Source organism: Nyctereutes procyonoides, unplaced genomic scaffold (genome assembly GCF_905146905.1).
Source record: "Nyctereutes procyonoides isolate TBG_1078 unplaced genomic scaffold, NYPRO_anot_genome, whole genome shotgun sequence".
Taxonomy (NCBI): Eukaryota; Metazoa; Chordata; class Mammalia; order Carnivora; family Canidae; genus Nyctereutes; species Nyctereutes procyonoides.
In genome coordinates, this window is record NW_026575047.1 from 57,091,568 (window position 1) to 57,109,736 (window position 18,169).

Sequence of the window (18,169 nt, forward strand, 5' to 3'; positions counted from 1 at the left end):
GCTGACTTGTGTGACCTCATGAAAAAATTCTCCAATATTGTTGACATGAATAGGTCAGAAAAAAAGCAGGTTGAACTTTGCATTAATAAAGTCCAGAGATGCACCTTTTGGAAATTAAGAAATTCCATCAAATCCCACATTTTCCTAGGCAATATAACAAGAACATGTAAGTGCCAGAAACACAACACAGGTGCAAACACAGAGGGAGAGGGCAAAGGCCCATCTTACAGCAGTTTCCTGAAATGGCAAGTATTCCTGTTGCTGTGGGGGCTAGTTGGGTATGAAGCTGCCCCAGGAAGAGCATGGGCCTCCTGGAAATCTACATACCTGGGATTCAGCATTCAGAGTGATGACTTCCTCATCATGGTCCAGCAGTTTGCAGGCATATGCAATGTTAATGGCTGTTTCTTGTTTGTCGCCAGTGAGAACCCAAATCTGCAGGCCTGCTTGACGCAATTTAGCAATGGTTTCTGGGACTCCATCCTGCAGGCGGTCTTCAATCCCAGTGGCACCTGGTCAAATGTGCAAGTGTAGGTGAGCCCCCTCCTCACATGTCCTCAAACTCTAATGGGGTACAAATGCCATTGCCAACGTACCAAAGATACTGGCATGACCCCACAGACTGGGACCTGCTTGATTCCTGTCTCCTGTGGATGATGATTCATCGTTTCAGGACAGCAGTGAACACTTTTAGTATCTCCCTCCACTGACACAGTCAAGGAGGCAGAATAACTGAGGCACTGAATATAATTCTTTGTATCTACAACAAAGCACTTCCAATGCTTTCTAACACAAGGCTAATTTTTAACATAACAACTTAGAAACAAAGCTTGTAGGGAAGATGGTGGGAATGACCATATTCTGAAGGATGAAAATGTCCTAAAAATTGTCCATCCCATACACAGCTTCTAAATGACATCCACAATATTTGTTCTCAGCAATGCTTACTGTTAGCAGTCTGAATAGACTATATAAGTCCATTATTTCTTGAAAGCAACATTATCCAGAAGGGGTAATTTCCACAAACATAATAAACAGCGAATTTCCCGATGCAGGCCTCTGTATATTGGGACAAATCTTCTACCCAGTGGAGACAAGTGCTCTCCAGGTCAGCTTAAATTTTTCTCCTGTTGTCAACTTAATGAGATGGTCTCTACCTTCCCTCTAGAAGTAGAGCATTGCCTGAGGACTTCTCATTGGCCCAGCCTTTCCCTGTCACACTGTTCCCTGAGGCTGCCATGGGCTGAATGTGTCCCCCATCTCCAAAATTCATAGGTTGAAGCCCTAACCCTTGTTGTGATGGCATTATGAAGGAGGGTGGAATACTTATGAATGGAGCTAGTGCCCTTTTAAAAAGGGACACAAGAGAGATGATCTCTCTCCACCACTAAAGAATACATAAAGAAGATAGTCATCTGCAAACCAGGAAGAGAGCTCTTTAAGGAACCAAACTGGCTGGCACTTTGATGTGGGCCTTCCAGCCTCCGTAACTGTGAGAAACCAATGTCTGCTGTTTATACTGCCCCATGTATAATATTTTGCTATGGCAACCTGAAATGACTAAGAAAGACACCACTTCCCCTTCTCCTCCTAGAATGGATGTTGGGAGGTGCTGGGAGCGTGGAGCCAAGGTATAATACATGTACAAAAACCGTGCATTTCTTAAATATATCCTATAATGCCCTTTCACAAATCACATACCTGTTCAACCAGACCTGAGCTCAGGAAACAGAGCATCAAGAGCTCTCTAGAAGCCCCCTCCGGGGTAAGTGTCAGTCTTCTCTCTTTTCATCTCATGCCATATGTACAATGTGTTAGACCTGGGCTTACCTCTCATTTGAATGTATCAGAAGGCTAATGGGAACCTGGGAAGGTATTAAAAAGGAAGAGATATTGTACCCAAGCTGCCCTCAGCTCTGAATCAGAGTTCACATGAGAAGAATCAGGCAGGGGTGTGGGTTTCAAAGTCTACTTAGGAATAAAACCATGTTACACTTCATGTGCACTGTAAGCATATCCCTGACAACCCAGGCACTGGAAAGCCACCTGGTCTTGGCCTTTCTCTTAACCCCTAGCCCCCCAGCTATAGTATGGGGAGATAGTGTGTGCTCTAGGTCTCTGGCTCCCTATTTTAATCATCCAAAAGAGTTGACATCTACCAATATATCACTTTTTCTGTGATATATTCCCTGATATCTAGGGAAAGAGGGAGAGATGATCATGTCTGTCTTCATGTATTCAAAATGTCTTGTTCAGGGCAGCCTTGGTGGCACAGTTGGTTGAGTGTTCAACTCTTGGTTTTGGCTAAGGTCATGATCTTGGGGTTGTGAGATTAAGCTCTGCATCAGATCTGTGCTCAGCATGGAGTCTAGTTAAGAGTTTCTCTCTCCCTCTCCCATAGCCCCTTCCCTTTGTGCATGTGCACGTGTGTGCTCTCTCTCTAAATCTTTAAAAAAATATCTTTTTCATACTTAATAATAACAGTGTATGGAATAATCATAATGGTGGCTACCCCTGATGAATTATTAATTGCCATAAATTTCTGCAGCATCCCTAACATGTGAGTACTACAACTATCCCCACCATATAGATGTGGAAAGCAAAGGTGAGAGAGATTAGCTAGGGAATAGCTAGCATTCCATGCACGGTGTGTCTCATGCTCCAAACTTCTGACCTGTATGGCTGCTCTAGAAAAGCTTCCACTACAAAAGCAGTACTAGGTGAGTAACTCAACCAGTTACCCACCCTTCACTAGAGAGCCACTTTCTACAAAAGGGACTTGTAACTCTCCACCTTTGTAAACCAGTTGCTCAGCCAGGGCTCCTTGATAAATGTCCTCCAAGAAAGCAAGCAGGGAAGGACTGACATAAATTCCAGTCCTTGGGGGAAAACCTAATACCTTAAAAATAAAGCGTCTTCATTTCAGGAGCTAACTGGCCAAAGTAATGGGTCCTAACTAGGTTGCTGGATTGATCCTAACCTCTCTGTGCAGCTTTGAATCAAACACAGAAATATTATTGAACTCACAAAGAGAATTATGTAAAGTATACCTATCTCAGCATGAAATGCGGCTGAGAATAGAGTAAATCTCAGGGAACAGTTCTTTAAAAATTATCTGGAAGCATAGTGGTCTTTCTTCAGCTCTCTAACGTAGCTTATTAGTAATGGAATCCATGCAATTTAGAGTAAATGCCACCTCTCTACAGCTTGAGCCTTGGGAGAACTTGGCATTTTGAGTGTTATAACAGGATAGGTAGTAGGGTTCAAGCTAGTGCCACCATGCTTCACTGTGATCAAATGTGTCAGGTGGCTTTTTGTGGGAGGGGAGTTTCATGTGACATCTGGAAAAAAAAAACAGGAATGCTGGGGAAAGTGAACAGAGTGTTGTCCTTTGAATTTTGGCTCTTGGCCAGAACATTATGGAAAAGAAAATTTCAAGAACATAGTATACTTGGTAACCCTTTCTTTGTAGTTCTCTGATGTTATTTAATATAAGAACCTAAATGAAAAGGTTTAGAAGGGATATTTGGCTTTGGGCTTATTAAAAATAGAAATAGTTTACTTTGCATTTCTCAAAAATTAATGTGAGGATTTGGAACACAGTGTCTGTAGATAAAGCTATGATGGTGGCTCTCCTACTCTCCAGCTCAGGCTTCATCATTTGAATCTTAAATAAATATCCCAGACTGCAAGAGATGCTAAGTATTTAACAACCAGCTAGCAGGAGGGAAGCTGATTTGCTGTATTTTCCCATTTCTGTGGTACAAATATACTCACCTTGGCTGATGTCAAGCTACCAACAGCATCAAAAAGCTATGCAAAATTCTGGAAAATTTATGCAATACAGCAGTGATTGCAAAATTTCTGAAAATGTATGAAAAGGCCCTCAAGCAGCAGGCATGAGTAGACTCCAGCACACTGCTGGTGCCCACTGTGGGGCACTCTGGTGGTTCACTGTCTCTTCTCAGAGCCATTGAATGTGCCCTGGAGATAAACATCCACTGAGGATGACAGCAGAATGTGGCTGAATCAGGATCCTAAAAACCTCTATTATCCTAGCCCCAAAAGAAAAATACTGGAACAGGGATGAGTAGAAAACCTTACTTTTAGATGTTTACATAGTTGCCCAAGTAAACATTACAGAATCCAAGCTAGAAAGCAATTCCTCTGAAAAAGATCGAGGAAGGTGAGTTGATCTCAAGTTCAGTATGAACTTCGGGTATTCTAGGGCTATTAAAAATTCAGGACATCTTAACAGAGATACAGCATAGAGGCCAAGGGAGGTGATGGATGCCCAACCACCAGAAGGAGTCTGTACAGAAGAGGTCAGCTAGGCTGTAACAGATATGGAGGCAGTAACCTAAGATTCATCCCCATGTGCAGCCGAGTATTCGACCCTGTGCCTGGACCTTGCTCAGTGCTTCACTGCACCCCCTCTGCTCACCCCCACAGGATTATTACCTGGCAGATAAGGAGACTAGGATGCCAAAAAGACTGACTCACTTGCCCAGGCTCTCATGATCAGTAAGTGACAGAGCCAGGATAGTACAGATAACCAAGCCAAGGATCCTAGACTCTGAAAGAAGGAAAGGTAAGAGTGCCTAAAAATACAGGTACACAGCATGGGGACTCATAGCCAAGCCCTCAAACAGTTAAGGTCTCACCCTCTGGGAAAGGGAAGAGATTTTGTCTGCCCTGCTCCACAGGGTGGGACCATCACCCACTGGTAGAAGGGACTGGGGAGGCAAATTTTACTGCATCCAAGAGTCAGAGTCCTCCAAAGAGAGTGCCCACAGTGAAGGGTCGAAGAAGTGAGACAGGTACAACCTGCCCATGGGCCAGGAGGACCAAGAAGGAACCCCTGCCTATCCCACAGATCTGATCAACAGCGTCTTTTGGAGAAGCATCTCCTAGATGTGAATAGTCCTAGTGCGGTAAATTAAAACCCAACAAGCTAGAAAAAACACAGCTGTCTTCCAAGTATTTTATTTAATCACCCCCAAGGATATTGCTCATGATATCTCTGGGCATCTGGATCTTGGGGCTTTTTTGAGCAGTGCATGTCCTCTATAGGACACCATAGGCAAAAAAGAATATTATACAAAGTGTGTATGTTATGCTATTAAATATATTACTATATTAGATATGCATATATAGATATATAGATAGCCCAGATCCTTTGTCCAGGGAATAGGACCAAATAAATTACAGCCTTTCTGTATTAAATGAAGAGGGATGGACTCCAGTTTCTTCATGCCCCAGGTATACCATCTGACTATTGGCACCACGGGTTGCGGTGTGTGCATATATAGCTTGATCACAAGCAGTTCCTGGTATGGTCATAGTACACATACAAAGACTCAGCTACTTTAATACAGACTTAGTATTAAATATTTTAAATATTAAAATAAACATTCTTATAAATACTAATATGAACACAGTAGCAAATATGAACACATTTTAGTAAAAATGAGTTTTTTTCTTTTCATCCAAATTGAATCTATGAAACATTCATAAGATGTAAAGTACAGCCATTTCTGGAGTCCAATAGTTTCTTTTTGTTTTAGGGGTAGGAGGTGGAGGGAGTCCCTTCAAGCATCAGTTGTTGAGAAGCCTCATTCCTCATCTCTATTTCTGGTGGGAAAGCAGGGTTTAAGGGGAGGCAAGCCAGGTGTTGTCACTGGGTGCCTGGTCGGACAGCACATGGAAGGCCACAGAAACAGGCCATGGTATGAATGTTCTCTCAAGGATGGCTGGGCCTGGGAGCCATGCTAGCATCAGGCCAGGCAATTCTTCAACCAAGCCAAGCATGTGCAGAGCTACCAAATGACTAGAGCCATGTCACCTCCCCATCCAGAACTGTCTCTGCAAATTCCATACTGCTTGGCACAACACATGCTCATGTGCATAATTACCCAACAGATGCAAGTTTGTTTCCAGGCGAATGGCAGACTGGAAAAGAAGCTCCTCACGGTTGTCCAGAGAAGATTCTGCTTCCAAGTGGCTTTGCAACCAACAGGCATACTCTTCTTTACTCAGAACCTATGTGAAACACACTGATGAGTGCCACGCAGGCACTGAGCACTATGGAGGCAGTGGTCAGCACACATGCTTGTGGAGGTGACACCCACTCACCCTCTTGGCAATGCACAAGGTGCGCAGGCCTTCCACTGCATACAAGTTGAGGTAATTCTGAGTCTTGCTTCGGATTTTCTTTTGATGCCTTCCTCTGGCATCATCTAGGTTGGATTAGAAGCAGAAATAGGGATAAGTAAGAACAAGAGTCCAGTGGAATGCCCTGGACCATTCAATAAACCTCAGGTAGCTTTGCATGGTATTGAAACAACTCTACATATGTAGCTTACCCATATGAGAGGTTGGTATCACCCCAGAGGTTCCAGCCTGGAAGCATTTCTCACCCCACTTCCAGGGTAGCTTCCCATGAAAGTAGTCATACTCACAGACACAGAATGTACAATAGTGGTTGCCAGCGGCTGAGGGGGTGAGGAGACAAGAGCAATTGTCCAATGGGTACAGTGTTTGTTTTGCAAGATGAAGTTCTGGAGATCTATTGCACAGCAATGTTCACTATTTGAACTGTCACTTATTAAGATGGTATATTTTAGGTTATGTGGGTTTTTTTTAACCACAAGTAAAAAGAAAAAACTAAGTCCATTAATAGTTCTCCAAACAGCCGCCCCTTTTTGTTTCCTGTAGACACAGCTGAGCAGACTTACTGCTTATTAACAAACCAGAAGTGCTGACTCTGAGCCTCACCTGACTGTGGCATCCATGACAAGGTGATGCTTACTTTCTTAAATCTGCCATTTTCATGGGCTGCCAATTATGAGTGGAAAGGCATAAGGCATTTTAGTTTGTGCATGATAAAAATATATTATGACTGTGTTTCAAGGCCAGTGGGAAATAAGTGGTCTGCACCTTCCTGCTGTGCTCTAGCTGGCTGAGTTTGGAACTGCATTTTGTTGCAATTCATTAAGCAGGAATGTCACAAAAACATCCTTCCAACAACCTCCTATAAGAGACATGTGTAAACCTCCCCACCACTAGATTCATCCCCAGTCTATTTCATCACATGTAAACAGTACACACTTTTCACGTAAAATTTAAAGTAAAAGCTGGTATTTTAAAAAAGAATCAAATCATATTTTTGATGGTTATTAATGACCTTTGTTGAAATGAGCTTATATAAACAAAACTTAATTAGGAGTGCTCTGGTGTCCTTGGTCCAGGAGGTGGATGTAAATGAAGCTACACATTCTTCTAGTTTGTGAAAAAAATGTACTTTAATACAAAATGCAGTTTCTTTCCCCAGAGCACCAACAGTATTACCAGACAGAATATAGGATGTGCAAATATCACATAAGACATAGTTTTACTAAAAACATTGTGTGTTTTTTATCTGGAATTCAAATTTAACTTAACTGGGCATTCAATATATTTTGTTTGCTAAATCCAGCAACTGTACTTACTGGTAGTGAGGCCCCTGGTCTGGGGCAGGCTGTCTACTATCTGAGTCAGGCCCTAGACAAACTGGGCCTGGGAGAAACACTTTCACCTCTCAGACATGTGTTCTTCAGAGAGAAGATAGCACCCTGAGGGTCTAAAACATTGATTCTGGGACAAAAGCCCAGAATTAATTTTAATTACATATTTAAAACATACTTAGGCAGAGCATAAGGCACAGATATATAACAAATACACAGCATATCTGTGGCATTAAAATGTCATGGGGAAATCATTAAAAAATGTCTAAAAAGGCTCTTTAAGGGAACAAGAGTGAAAAAAAAAACAGTGCCCTAGATTACTTTGCTTTAGGAATTTAAATTTCCTGAAAAGATGACAATCCAAAGATGACATCTTAATTTTGACTACCATTTACTCCTGATACTGTGATAGCAATTTTAGAAGGGTATAATAACAATTGCTCCACTTGCTGTTATTTGAGCAAATACATGTCTACCTGAGGGCCTTTGGAATCAGAATAATAATAATAATAAAAGACTTTGGTTTCCAGAGAGGGGAGAGGAAGACTGCACTCCAGCAAAGCAGCAGTGTGCAGTGGCTGTGGCTGAACACTTGGTCAAAACAGAACTGACGGAGCTAGAGGGTGGGCCTGGAGCTTGGCACACTGGGAGCCGTGGATGAGCGTGTGATCACACAGGCTGCCACGCTGAGCTGTTTCTCTATGAGGTCACCCAAGCAGGGCCTGGGACAGGGAGCAAAGTAGTACTGCTCTGCCTTGGCCCCTCACTCCTCCAGACACACACATCCTCTGCCACCTGAGGTACGACCTTGCTCCTGATTCTTACATGACTTCTCCCTCGCATATTCCCACCCCACCAATGGCTGGACAGTCACTGGGAAGAGCCAGTGTTGGGGTTTGCAGGATTGGCAATTCGTAGATGCTGGGATACATCTACATTCTGATGGAGGGGCCAGGTCGGTGAAAAGAACACAAACTCAAAGCAGGCAAGCACTGAGGGAGCTGGGGGCATCTAAAAAGAGGGCATTGGGCCCTATCCTAGAAAGCAAACCCATGGACCCCCCCACCCCGAGTTATGTGGTCAGCCTGGCTCTCCTGCACTAATCTCAGACTATAGGCATTCCCACATTCATACTGCACTTTAAGTGATATTCACACAATATCAGCCTCTTCTTTCTGTTATTCTACAGGCAACCCAGACCCCTTGCAGCTTTTCTGTCTTTGGCAGTAGGAAGAATTCTGTGTCTGCAACATAGCTACTTGAACAATGGGGCAACACCAGGGGCAGAAGTGGCACCAATGCCACCTAGCACCTTTTGGTGGGTGGTGGTGGCCTGAAGGGCACGTGAAGAAGGTCCCTGCAGCCACAGCCAGGGGCTGGGTAGGGAGGGATTTGGGGGGGCATGCACAGTATCTGACAGTAACAGCTCCTGTCAGTCTGTACGGATGACTCCCAAGTCCCTGACCTCAAGATGCAGTAGATGGAGAGGAACCCTGCTCCAGCTCTGACTCTGGCTGAGCAGTGCAGATGGACACTGCAGTGGAGTCCCTACCAGGGCACTGCTGGCAATGCTCAGAACCCTATGAAGGGAACCTCAGAGGAAAACATCCACTCCTACTCATGATTTTAACAGGTGTGGTTTTTAAAAATTTTTATTTTATTCATTCATGAGACACACACACACACACACACACAGAGGCAGAGACATAAGCAGAGGGAGAAGCAAGTTCCCCATGGGGATCCAGATGCAGGACTTGATCCTAGTACTCTGGGATCATGACGTGAGCCAAAGGCAGATGCTCAACCACTGAGCCACCCAGGTTCCCCTTAACATGTGTTTTTAAAATGCTCTAAGTGCAATTTCCATTTCTTCTATACTTCAGACAAGTTTATTTCTTCTATAAGGAGTTTCACTGTAGTAAGACAGTAGAATAAGAAGGTGAATTCCCCTCTTTGTTCATGCATGCATTGACTGATTTACTGACTAGCAGCAGTGGGTGAGGCCCATGCTAACTGGTGGGCCACTCTCCATCCTCACTCTTGGGAGGATGGTGGAGCAGTCTGGGTATTTGTGTCTTAGACACCCCACAAAGTGGCAACTGGACCAAACCTCAAGCAAGTGAATCTTAAGGGGAAGGAACCCGAGAGAAGGGAAAGGGACCTACAGCTTATACTCCATACTTATATCAGACCAGCCCTTGGATAAGGGCCTCCTGTGAGGTCAGTATCCTGATTTCCTTTGTACAGATGAGAAACAGAGGCAAAGAAAGTAAGTGACTTATCCAGGGTCCCACGAGCCCATAAATGGAGACCTGGGATTTGAAGAGAGATATACAGGTACGGGGTGGGGTGGACTCCCTGCTTTCCACCTGATCCCATACAACTTCCAAGCCATGATTACATCTTAAGAATAGGACACATTCCCTCTAACAGTCACATCCACCATTAGTGTAGCCTCTTCATGCCTTTTTTGGTAAAAGTGTTAGATCTCTTTGAAGAAAGATCGTAAAGGTCTAAAGTAATTTCGAGGATAATACTTATGTGCCTACTTCACTCTATCACCAGCACACAGGTACAGCAGCACAGGTAAGTACTCTGTATGTCTGCTTCTCTCCACAGCCACCCACCCCACAAAGTAAAGTTGAAGCATTTATAATGTCAGGTGTCATCATTAGATAACCTCAAGGTGACCCCAGAGCCATCCTCCAGTTCCTCTCTTGAGAAACCAACGGGGTCTCAGAACATCCTGAATCTTAAGTTGCTGGATGTCTACATGGAGATCTTCCCTATCCCATACTACCTGAACTACACACTGCTTAGAAATTCCTAGAATAAGATGGAGAACTACACAAACTGTTTTATTTTTAATTTCCCCTTTTCAATGTCATGGTTTGGGCAATGTGTAACAATAGTAATATCACTCTTTTACAGGGCTTTTTCATGGTGGAACAGATGGAAAACTTTGCTTCTCATCTATAGTTACCTAGATACGGGTAGTAATTTCCTCCGAGAGACCTCTGTTTGCTAGTGCTACTCCAGACCTTTTACTTTATATATAACCCTGCTGTATGCGGTGAAGGCTGAAATTCAGTGGTCCATTAAACTGTCTTTAATGAAAGGCTGTGAAATAGCACAGAGATGATTGGATTTTTTTAATAGTAGAATTAAATCTGTTCAGATAATTGCCATATCTGTTTTTCTTTTGTGTGGATGCAAAATTAAATTTCAGAATAAAGAAGGCTTGTAAAATATATGTGGAAGTTTTCCTCTCTTTTTTAGAATAGTTTGAAAAGAATACATATTAACTCTTCTTTAAATGTTAGGCAGGGGGATCCCTGGGTGGCGCAGCGGTTTGGCGCCTGCCTTTGGCCCGGGGCGCGATCCTGGAGACCCGGGATCGAATCCCACGTCGGGCTCCCGGTGCATGGAGCTTGCTTCTCTCTCTGCCTGTGTCTCCGCCTCTCTCTCTCTCTCTCTGTGACTATCATAAATAAATAAATAAATAAATTAAAAAAAAAATTAAAAAAAAAATAAATGTTAGGCAGAATTCACCTGTGAATTCATCTGGTCCTGGATTTCTATTTTTTGGTAGTTTTTTTATTACTAATTCAATTTTGTTACTATTAATTAGTCCGTTCAGATTTTCTATTTCTCTGTGAAATAGAAAGTTTTCTATAGAAAACAGAAACGTTTTCAGTTTTAGAACATTGTATGTTGCTAGAAATTTATTTACTTCTTCTAGGTTGTCCAACTTGTTGGCATGTAATTTTTTTTTTGTAGTATTCTCTCATAATCCTTTGTATTTCTGTAGTGTCAGTTGTTACTTCTCCTTTCTTGTTTCTGTTTATTTATTTGGGGTTTTTTTTTTCCCTTGATGAGCCTGGCTAAGGGTTTATCCATTTTGTTCATCTTTTTTTAAAGAACGAGCTCTTGGTTTCTTTCTTTCTTTTTTTTTTTTTTTGAGCTCTTGGTTTCAAAGATTTTCTTCCTACTGTTTTTTTTCCCAGTCTCTATGTCATTTATTTTTGCTGTGATATTTATTATTTCCTTCCTTCTACTACTGTTGGTCTTTGTTCTTCTTTTACTAGTTCCTTTAGGTGTGAGGTTACACTGTTTAGTTGTACTTTTTCTCATTTTTTGAGGCAGGCCTATATCGCTATATACTTCCCTCTTATGGCTGCCTTTGCTGCATCCTAAAGGTTTGGGAGCATTGTATTTTCATGTCCATTTGTTTCCATGTACTTTCTGATTTCTTTGATTCATTTCCTGACCCTTTAGTTCTTTAATATCATGTTGTTTAGCTTCCACGTGTTGCTTTGTTCCAGTGTCTTTCTCCCCCCAATAAATGGTGGGAAAACTGGACAGCTATATGTACAAGAATGAAACTGGACCACTTTCTTACATCATACACAAAAATAAACTCAAAATGGATTAAAGACTTAAATATGAGACCTGCAACCACAAAGGTCCTAGAAGAGAACACAGGTAGTAATTTCTCTGACATTGGCCATAGCAACACTTTTCTATGTCTCCTGAGGCATGGGAAACAGAAGCAAAAAAAAAAAAACAAAAAAACAAAAAAAAACTATTGAGACTACATCAAAAAGAAAAAGCTTTTGCACAGCAGAGGAAACAATCAACAAAACAAAAAGGCAACATATGGAATGGCAAAATGAAGAAGGCTCCTGGAAAGCCAAGTCAGCCTGTGAATTGGATTCTATGTCCACTAGCACAGAAGCCCTGCCCTCTGGTAGGTTACTGCCATGAAAAGCTATCCAAACTGTTTTCAGAGACATGTTTACAAATTAAGAGGCAACAGCTCTGCCATGGGAAAAGAGTCCTCCAGTATACTTTCCCACAGTGGAGTGGTGCCACACTTGGGAGCCAGGAGTCTTGTTCTGAGACACTGAGATTATGGTGAGAGGACCACAGGAAGTAAAGTATTCCCTAGTTCCATCCCAGAGCTCTGGAAAGGCCATACCTAGTGTACAGAGTTTCACAGCAGGTTGCACCTAGAGCTGTTTCCAGGATACAATAAACAGGGAGACTATGGAGGTCAGGCAGCAGAACCCCAGCAGGTACCTCTCCATCTGCCAGCAGCATCCTCACCTCCATCCTGCCTCTCTCTCTCCTGGAGGTCAGATGTGCACTCCATCATTGTCCAAGTAGAGAGGAGGGGTGACCAGGTTTACTAATGGGGACCTAGGCCATTCTTCTCTCAAGACCCAAAAGCATTTGTATCTAGAAGGAGGTTAAAGGAAACCCTTCTGCTGGAAAAAGTTCCACTCTCTAACACCAATAGTTTTCAAATTCCTCTTGTTTAACATAGAAATTAAATGGAATTCTAGTACACAAAAGAGACTAAGATGGAGCTGCTCTGCCTGAGGTGGGACAGATGGAGGCGGCTGAGAGACCAGCAGCATCCACTACCTAGCTCTCACTGTGGCCTGAGGCAGCTTCACAAATGGGCTAGAACCATAACCTGGCTGCATACCTGCCCTGGTCCAGGCATCATAGCAGGATGGAAGCTCTTGGAACTTCCAGTCTAAAAGTTCTTAACCTTCATTGTCCAGATTTATAGAATGATGCTAATGGATGCCTGGGTGACTTAGTGGTTGAGCGTCTATCTGCGTTTAGCTCAGGTCATGATCCCGGGGTCCTGGAATTGAGTCCCCGATCGGGCTTCCTGCAGGGAGCTTGCTTCTCCCTCTATGTTTTTGTCTCTGTGTTTCTCTCATGAATAAATAAATAAAATCTTAAAAAAAAGGAACCCCCAACCCCACTGTTCTAAGGTGAGTTCAGGCACTAAAACTCTCCATCTCCCACCCCTCAGCATTCTAGTCCAAATCCCTTAAAGGAGGAGAGGACAATCCAGAGAGGCAAATCTCTGATGGGCACTGCTTCAGAAAAGGCTTAATGAAAATCACTTTACATTCACATGGGAAGGGACTGGGGAAAGGGACTGATTTCTTGGGGCTTCCACCTGGAACTGAGGGTACTGCCCAGAGGAGGGGAGCTGGATACCTGAGGAGCAGGGTAGCAAGAGATCCATGACCACTGAGTCGGCTCCTTTGGTGTAGACATTGATCTCATCAGTGAGTGGATGGCGGATCACCACTGACATCCTCTTGCGGATGGAGTCAAAGCCCAGTATATGCAGGAGATCGAAGGTGAGTCTGCCCAAGTGCGGCAGCTCCACTGACACCTGGTCATGCAGTCGGTCCACCAGTGCACAGTTGTAGGCTCGTGCAGCATACACAAGCGCTGCCTCGTCAGGGCTCTCTGCCTCATAGCGCAGCTCCCACTCCTGCTCCTTCTCCTGCTCTAGCTCCTGTTCCTGGGCAGTGTGCTCCGGGGTCCAACTGGCAGCCCCGCTGCTATAGCCATTGCTCGCGATGGCTTTAGTTGGCTGGCTCAGCTTCTCCTCCAGCTTGAGCAGCGTACGGTCATTGGATAGAGTGGACAGAAAGTTGGACCCTGACTTATGGGTGGCTTTGTTGGTGGCCAGGCTCCCAATGCTGCTGCAGCCTGAGGTCAGGCGGCTGGGTGAGAACCTCCGTAGGAAGTCTTCTATCGTCTTCACGGGGGACTTCACCTCAAACCTTACCCTCACCTGCAAGAGATGCAGTCAGAAGGCAGGTGAGGTATGTCTAGATGCCTCACGCAAACTACCACAGGGCACCCCTCCACTTCTCCAGTGGAAGCTCAGAGCACAGAGTTCTCATTTCCCAGATTTGGGGGCATACAGTAGAAACTGCAACCAGAGCCAGCATTTCTTCCTTGAGACCATCCTTTGGTCTCTTCCACTTACTTAAACAAAAATTAGCAATATACATTCCTTTAGAATGTGATCCCCTAAGTAGCCACACCAAGGCTCTGGACTGACTCAGGGACCGTGTGGCTAGTAGTACCTGCAAGCTTAGACACTATCCCCTCTGATAGCTGTTCCCACACTGCAATGTCCCATTGCTTCGCAGAAGAGGTTCAGAAGTGTATGCCTGGCACAAAATCCAGCTTTGTTCCCTGCCCCCCATCAATTACAAAAAGCAGTTAACAAAAGACCAATTTATACATTGCTTTGAATTATGTCTATATAAAATTTAAATAACATTCCCAAACCCAAGAGAACTTTTCCAAACAGATTAAATGCTTGGAAAAATTCAGGATTCAAACAATTTAGCATGTTTTTTTTTTTAAGTCACAATACATTACGTATCTTCTAACAAGAAGTGAAAACAACAAAATGACAGTTATATACATTTGCTAAAGTTCTAAACAGCTCAATGATGCAGCAACAGCAATCTTCTATTTAAATGAGTATTGTTCACTAATGCCGGTATAATATACCTATTTTAATTTTCTGCTAGAAAATGGATTCAGAGCAAATGTTGCAACAATCAAAACATTGAATTATAGTTAGCCTTAAATTTTCATAATTTTCCCCATATGCCCAAAGTTGTAAATTACATAACAGCTTCCAGAAAAGTTAGGCATTTGCTAAAACAGGGCACATGGGACCAATTTTGGTAAAGATGCTGTTTCTTTGTTTGTATAGACTTTAAATGTGCTACATATCCAAGGGGAGACTCAAGCAGCCACAGTGGAGCTCCTGCTGGCTCCAAATACCCTTGAAGATAGCACTCACTAAGTGCTATCCAGAGACCTGTTCGTTAGCAGTCTGAAGGCAGGAGATTAAATATCCTGTATCCTATGTGGAATGCACTACATCTGTGACCATCATCACATGCCTCAGTTATGCTGGGGTCTCTCTCACTTATTCAGTAGTTGCAACAATGTCTGGGTCTCAGACAAGTCTAACTAGAAACCAGATACTTCTCTAGGGATGCATGCCAGTGGGACTTGAATACAGGGTGGTGGCAGAACCCAAAGGTCAGATAAGGGATACTAAGGCAGCTATGAGGTGAGCTGCCCCAGGAAGCAGCCCTCACCTAAGGCAGATGGTGCAACCCTGCAGTCTCTGGGTGATGGGACCTGTCCACTCTGGATCCACCAGGCCCACTGGAGCTTCTGCAGGCCAATGTGGCAGGAGCAAGAGCACAGGAGCAAAAACATGGTGGGGGGTGCCGTGGGGGGTGGGGGAAGCTGCATCACTGCCAGATATGCTGCTGTGAAGACAGAGCAGAGACCCTTTGTTTATCCAACATCACACACCAATGGCTCCATCAGTGGAACCCGCTGACTTAGGGGGAGGGAAACGGGTCTGGGAGAGAGGGCAGTTGAGGGGCAGGTCTATGGCATGCATCTGGCCCTAGAATACACTGGTTTTTATCCATGTAAAGTTGCCTAGCTGCACTATGCAGATTCCTCCTTAGGTGCACCCACACACACACACCTCCTGGCCTACCTGGAGGAGTTGTTAACAGATATAAAGGACCTGTTCATACATGAAACTTAACTCTCTTCAGAGAGAACCTTGTAATTAACCCAAACAAAAAACAACTTGGGCATTGCTATATTTCTACCATCTTAGTAACCGCTGATTGATTCTTGACCACCTCTCCTTGAAAGAAATTAAAAGCCCTTTTAACACCAGTTACAATTATTATGTGCAAAGCCCTACTCTGACCCCTTTCTTTAAACTCTTACTACTGCCTCCATGTCACAGGTCAGGTACTTAAGGCACAGGAAGGGAATGGCTTGTCCAAGGCCACTCAGCTGGGTGGTAAGGTACAGATTCAAGTCCAGGAGATTTGTCCTATCCTGTCCACTCTCCTGTGAGAGTTTGGAACCCTGAAGCTCTATGTAGGTTGTGCAGGGCAGCCCCCCTCCAGGACAGTCTGGTATATACCCCACTTATCATGGCCTCAGAAGTTTCTCCCCTCTCACTTGGCCCCAATCCTCCTACCTGTTCACTGTAGCCTGGGGATGGCACCACAGAACCAACGAGCTAGGTTGCCCTATACCAAGGCCCCTACGACATCCCCTTAAACCCGAGAAGTAGTGCTGAGCAGTCCTACTGGAAAGGGAGGACTGACAACAGTGAGGCCACACCAAAGGTTGAAGGCATTAGCTTCCCAGGGATACTCCATAACTTGCCTTCTGCCGTGGTTGATCCGGGGACGTGACAACTACTGTGTTGCAGATGGTGAGTGCAATGAAGAAGTCAAACACGTCAGATAGCTCTGGTGACAGGTGGGCCAGAGGGTGTTCCTGGTGCCTTGCAATGGCCAGGCACCTGTCACATTCACTCACCTTCTCAAACAGCTTTGGATCGGGTGTAATGTCTTTCTCCTAGAAAAGGACAGAGACTGAGGGGTGAGTATAACCCAGTGACTTGCCAAGCGTAATGGTGCTTGACTATTTAAAGATTTTATTTATTTACTCATGAGAGATACAGAGAGACAGGCAGAGACATAGGCAGAGGGAGAAGCAGGATCCCAGGACCCCGGAACCATGCCCTCAGTCAAAGGCAGACTCAACCATTACGCCACCCAGGTACCCTGGTGCTTGACTATTTAAGGCACCTTGATTTTATTATAAGCAGTAAAGACATCTTCATGTGGCTCATATACATAGGCTATTTTATAATGATGAATTATGTATAATTGGTAAAAGACTATATGACTTAACCTATGAAATGAAATTCATGTAATCATTCCTTTTAATGCACATGTTCTCATTATAAAATAATACAGGTAAGAATATATATTATAATAACATATCTAATTCAGAAAGATTTGAAAAAGGCAGAGAAGGGAAAATTTCACAAATCTGTATCATACATATCACCTGACAGTAATACATACTTTTTTGAAACACATGCTTCTGTGTTGCCTTGCAAACTTTTTTCTATACATTTACATTTTACATCATCAAACATTTTATACATTTCCTTTTGATATAAACTCAGAAGTGAGATTGCTAGATCAGACAGTAATTCTTTTTAAGTTTTCGCGAACCTCCATACTTGTTTTCCCTAGCAGCAGCATCAGTTTGCATTCCCACCAGCAGTGTCTGAGGGTTCTCGTTTTCCCACATCCTCATCAACACTTCTTCTTTTTTTTTTTTTCTCACCAACACTTCTTATCTCTTGGCTGTTTGATGACAGCCATTCAACAGGTGTGAAGTGATATCTCATTATAGTTTTGATTTATATCCCCACCTTAAATTTATACAATGCTATATGTCAACTATATCTCAATAAAAAGAATGTATACATGAATTGGCAGTATCTGTTTTCCCTAAAACACTATATACAGTGGGCCCTTGATCAACGCAGGGGTTGGGGAACAGGAGAAAAGTCTATGTATAACTTTCGACACTCCTAAAATAAGCCTACTACTGACTGAAAGCCTTACTGATAACATAAACAGTTGACTAATGATATATTTTGCTTGTTATGTGCATTATATACCGTATTCTTAAATTATGTAAGCTAGAGAAAAGAAAATATTATTTTGAAGGGGTGCCTAGGTGGCTGAATTAAGTGTCTGTCTCTGGGTCAGATCATGATGTCAGGGTCCTGGGATCAAGTCCCCCACTGGGTTCCCTGCTCAGTGGAGAGTCTGCTTCTCCCTGTCAGCCCCACCCCCATGCTCTTTGACTTTGTCCCTCTCTCTCTCACTTTCTCTCAGAATAAATAAAATCTTTTAAAAAACTAAAAAAAATATTATTATGAAAATCATAAGGAAAATGCAATACAG

At 43.4% G+C, this 18,169-nt stretch overlaps 1 protein-coding gene across 1 annotated transcript in view; it reads right to left on the bottom strand.

Moving 5' to 3' along the window:
* ATP10A (ATPase phospholipid transporting 10A (putative)) overlaps positions 1–18,169 on the bottom strand; it is a 189,377-nt gene that overhangs the window by 20,353 nt on the left and 150,855 nt on the right. Inside the window, 5 exon segments of the mRNA XM_055326486.1 lie at positions 328–512; positions 5,916–6,042; positions 6,136–6,239; positions 13,530–14,118; positions 16,563–16,757. Of these exon segments, the coding sequence (XP_055182461.1) occupies positions 328–512; positions 5,916–6,042; positions 6,136–6,239; positions 13,530–14,118; positions 16,563–16,757 (1,200 nt within the window).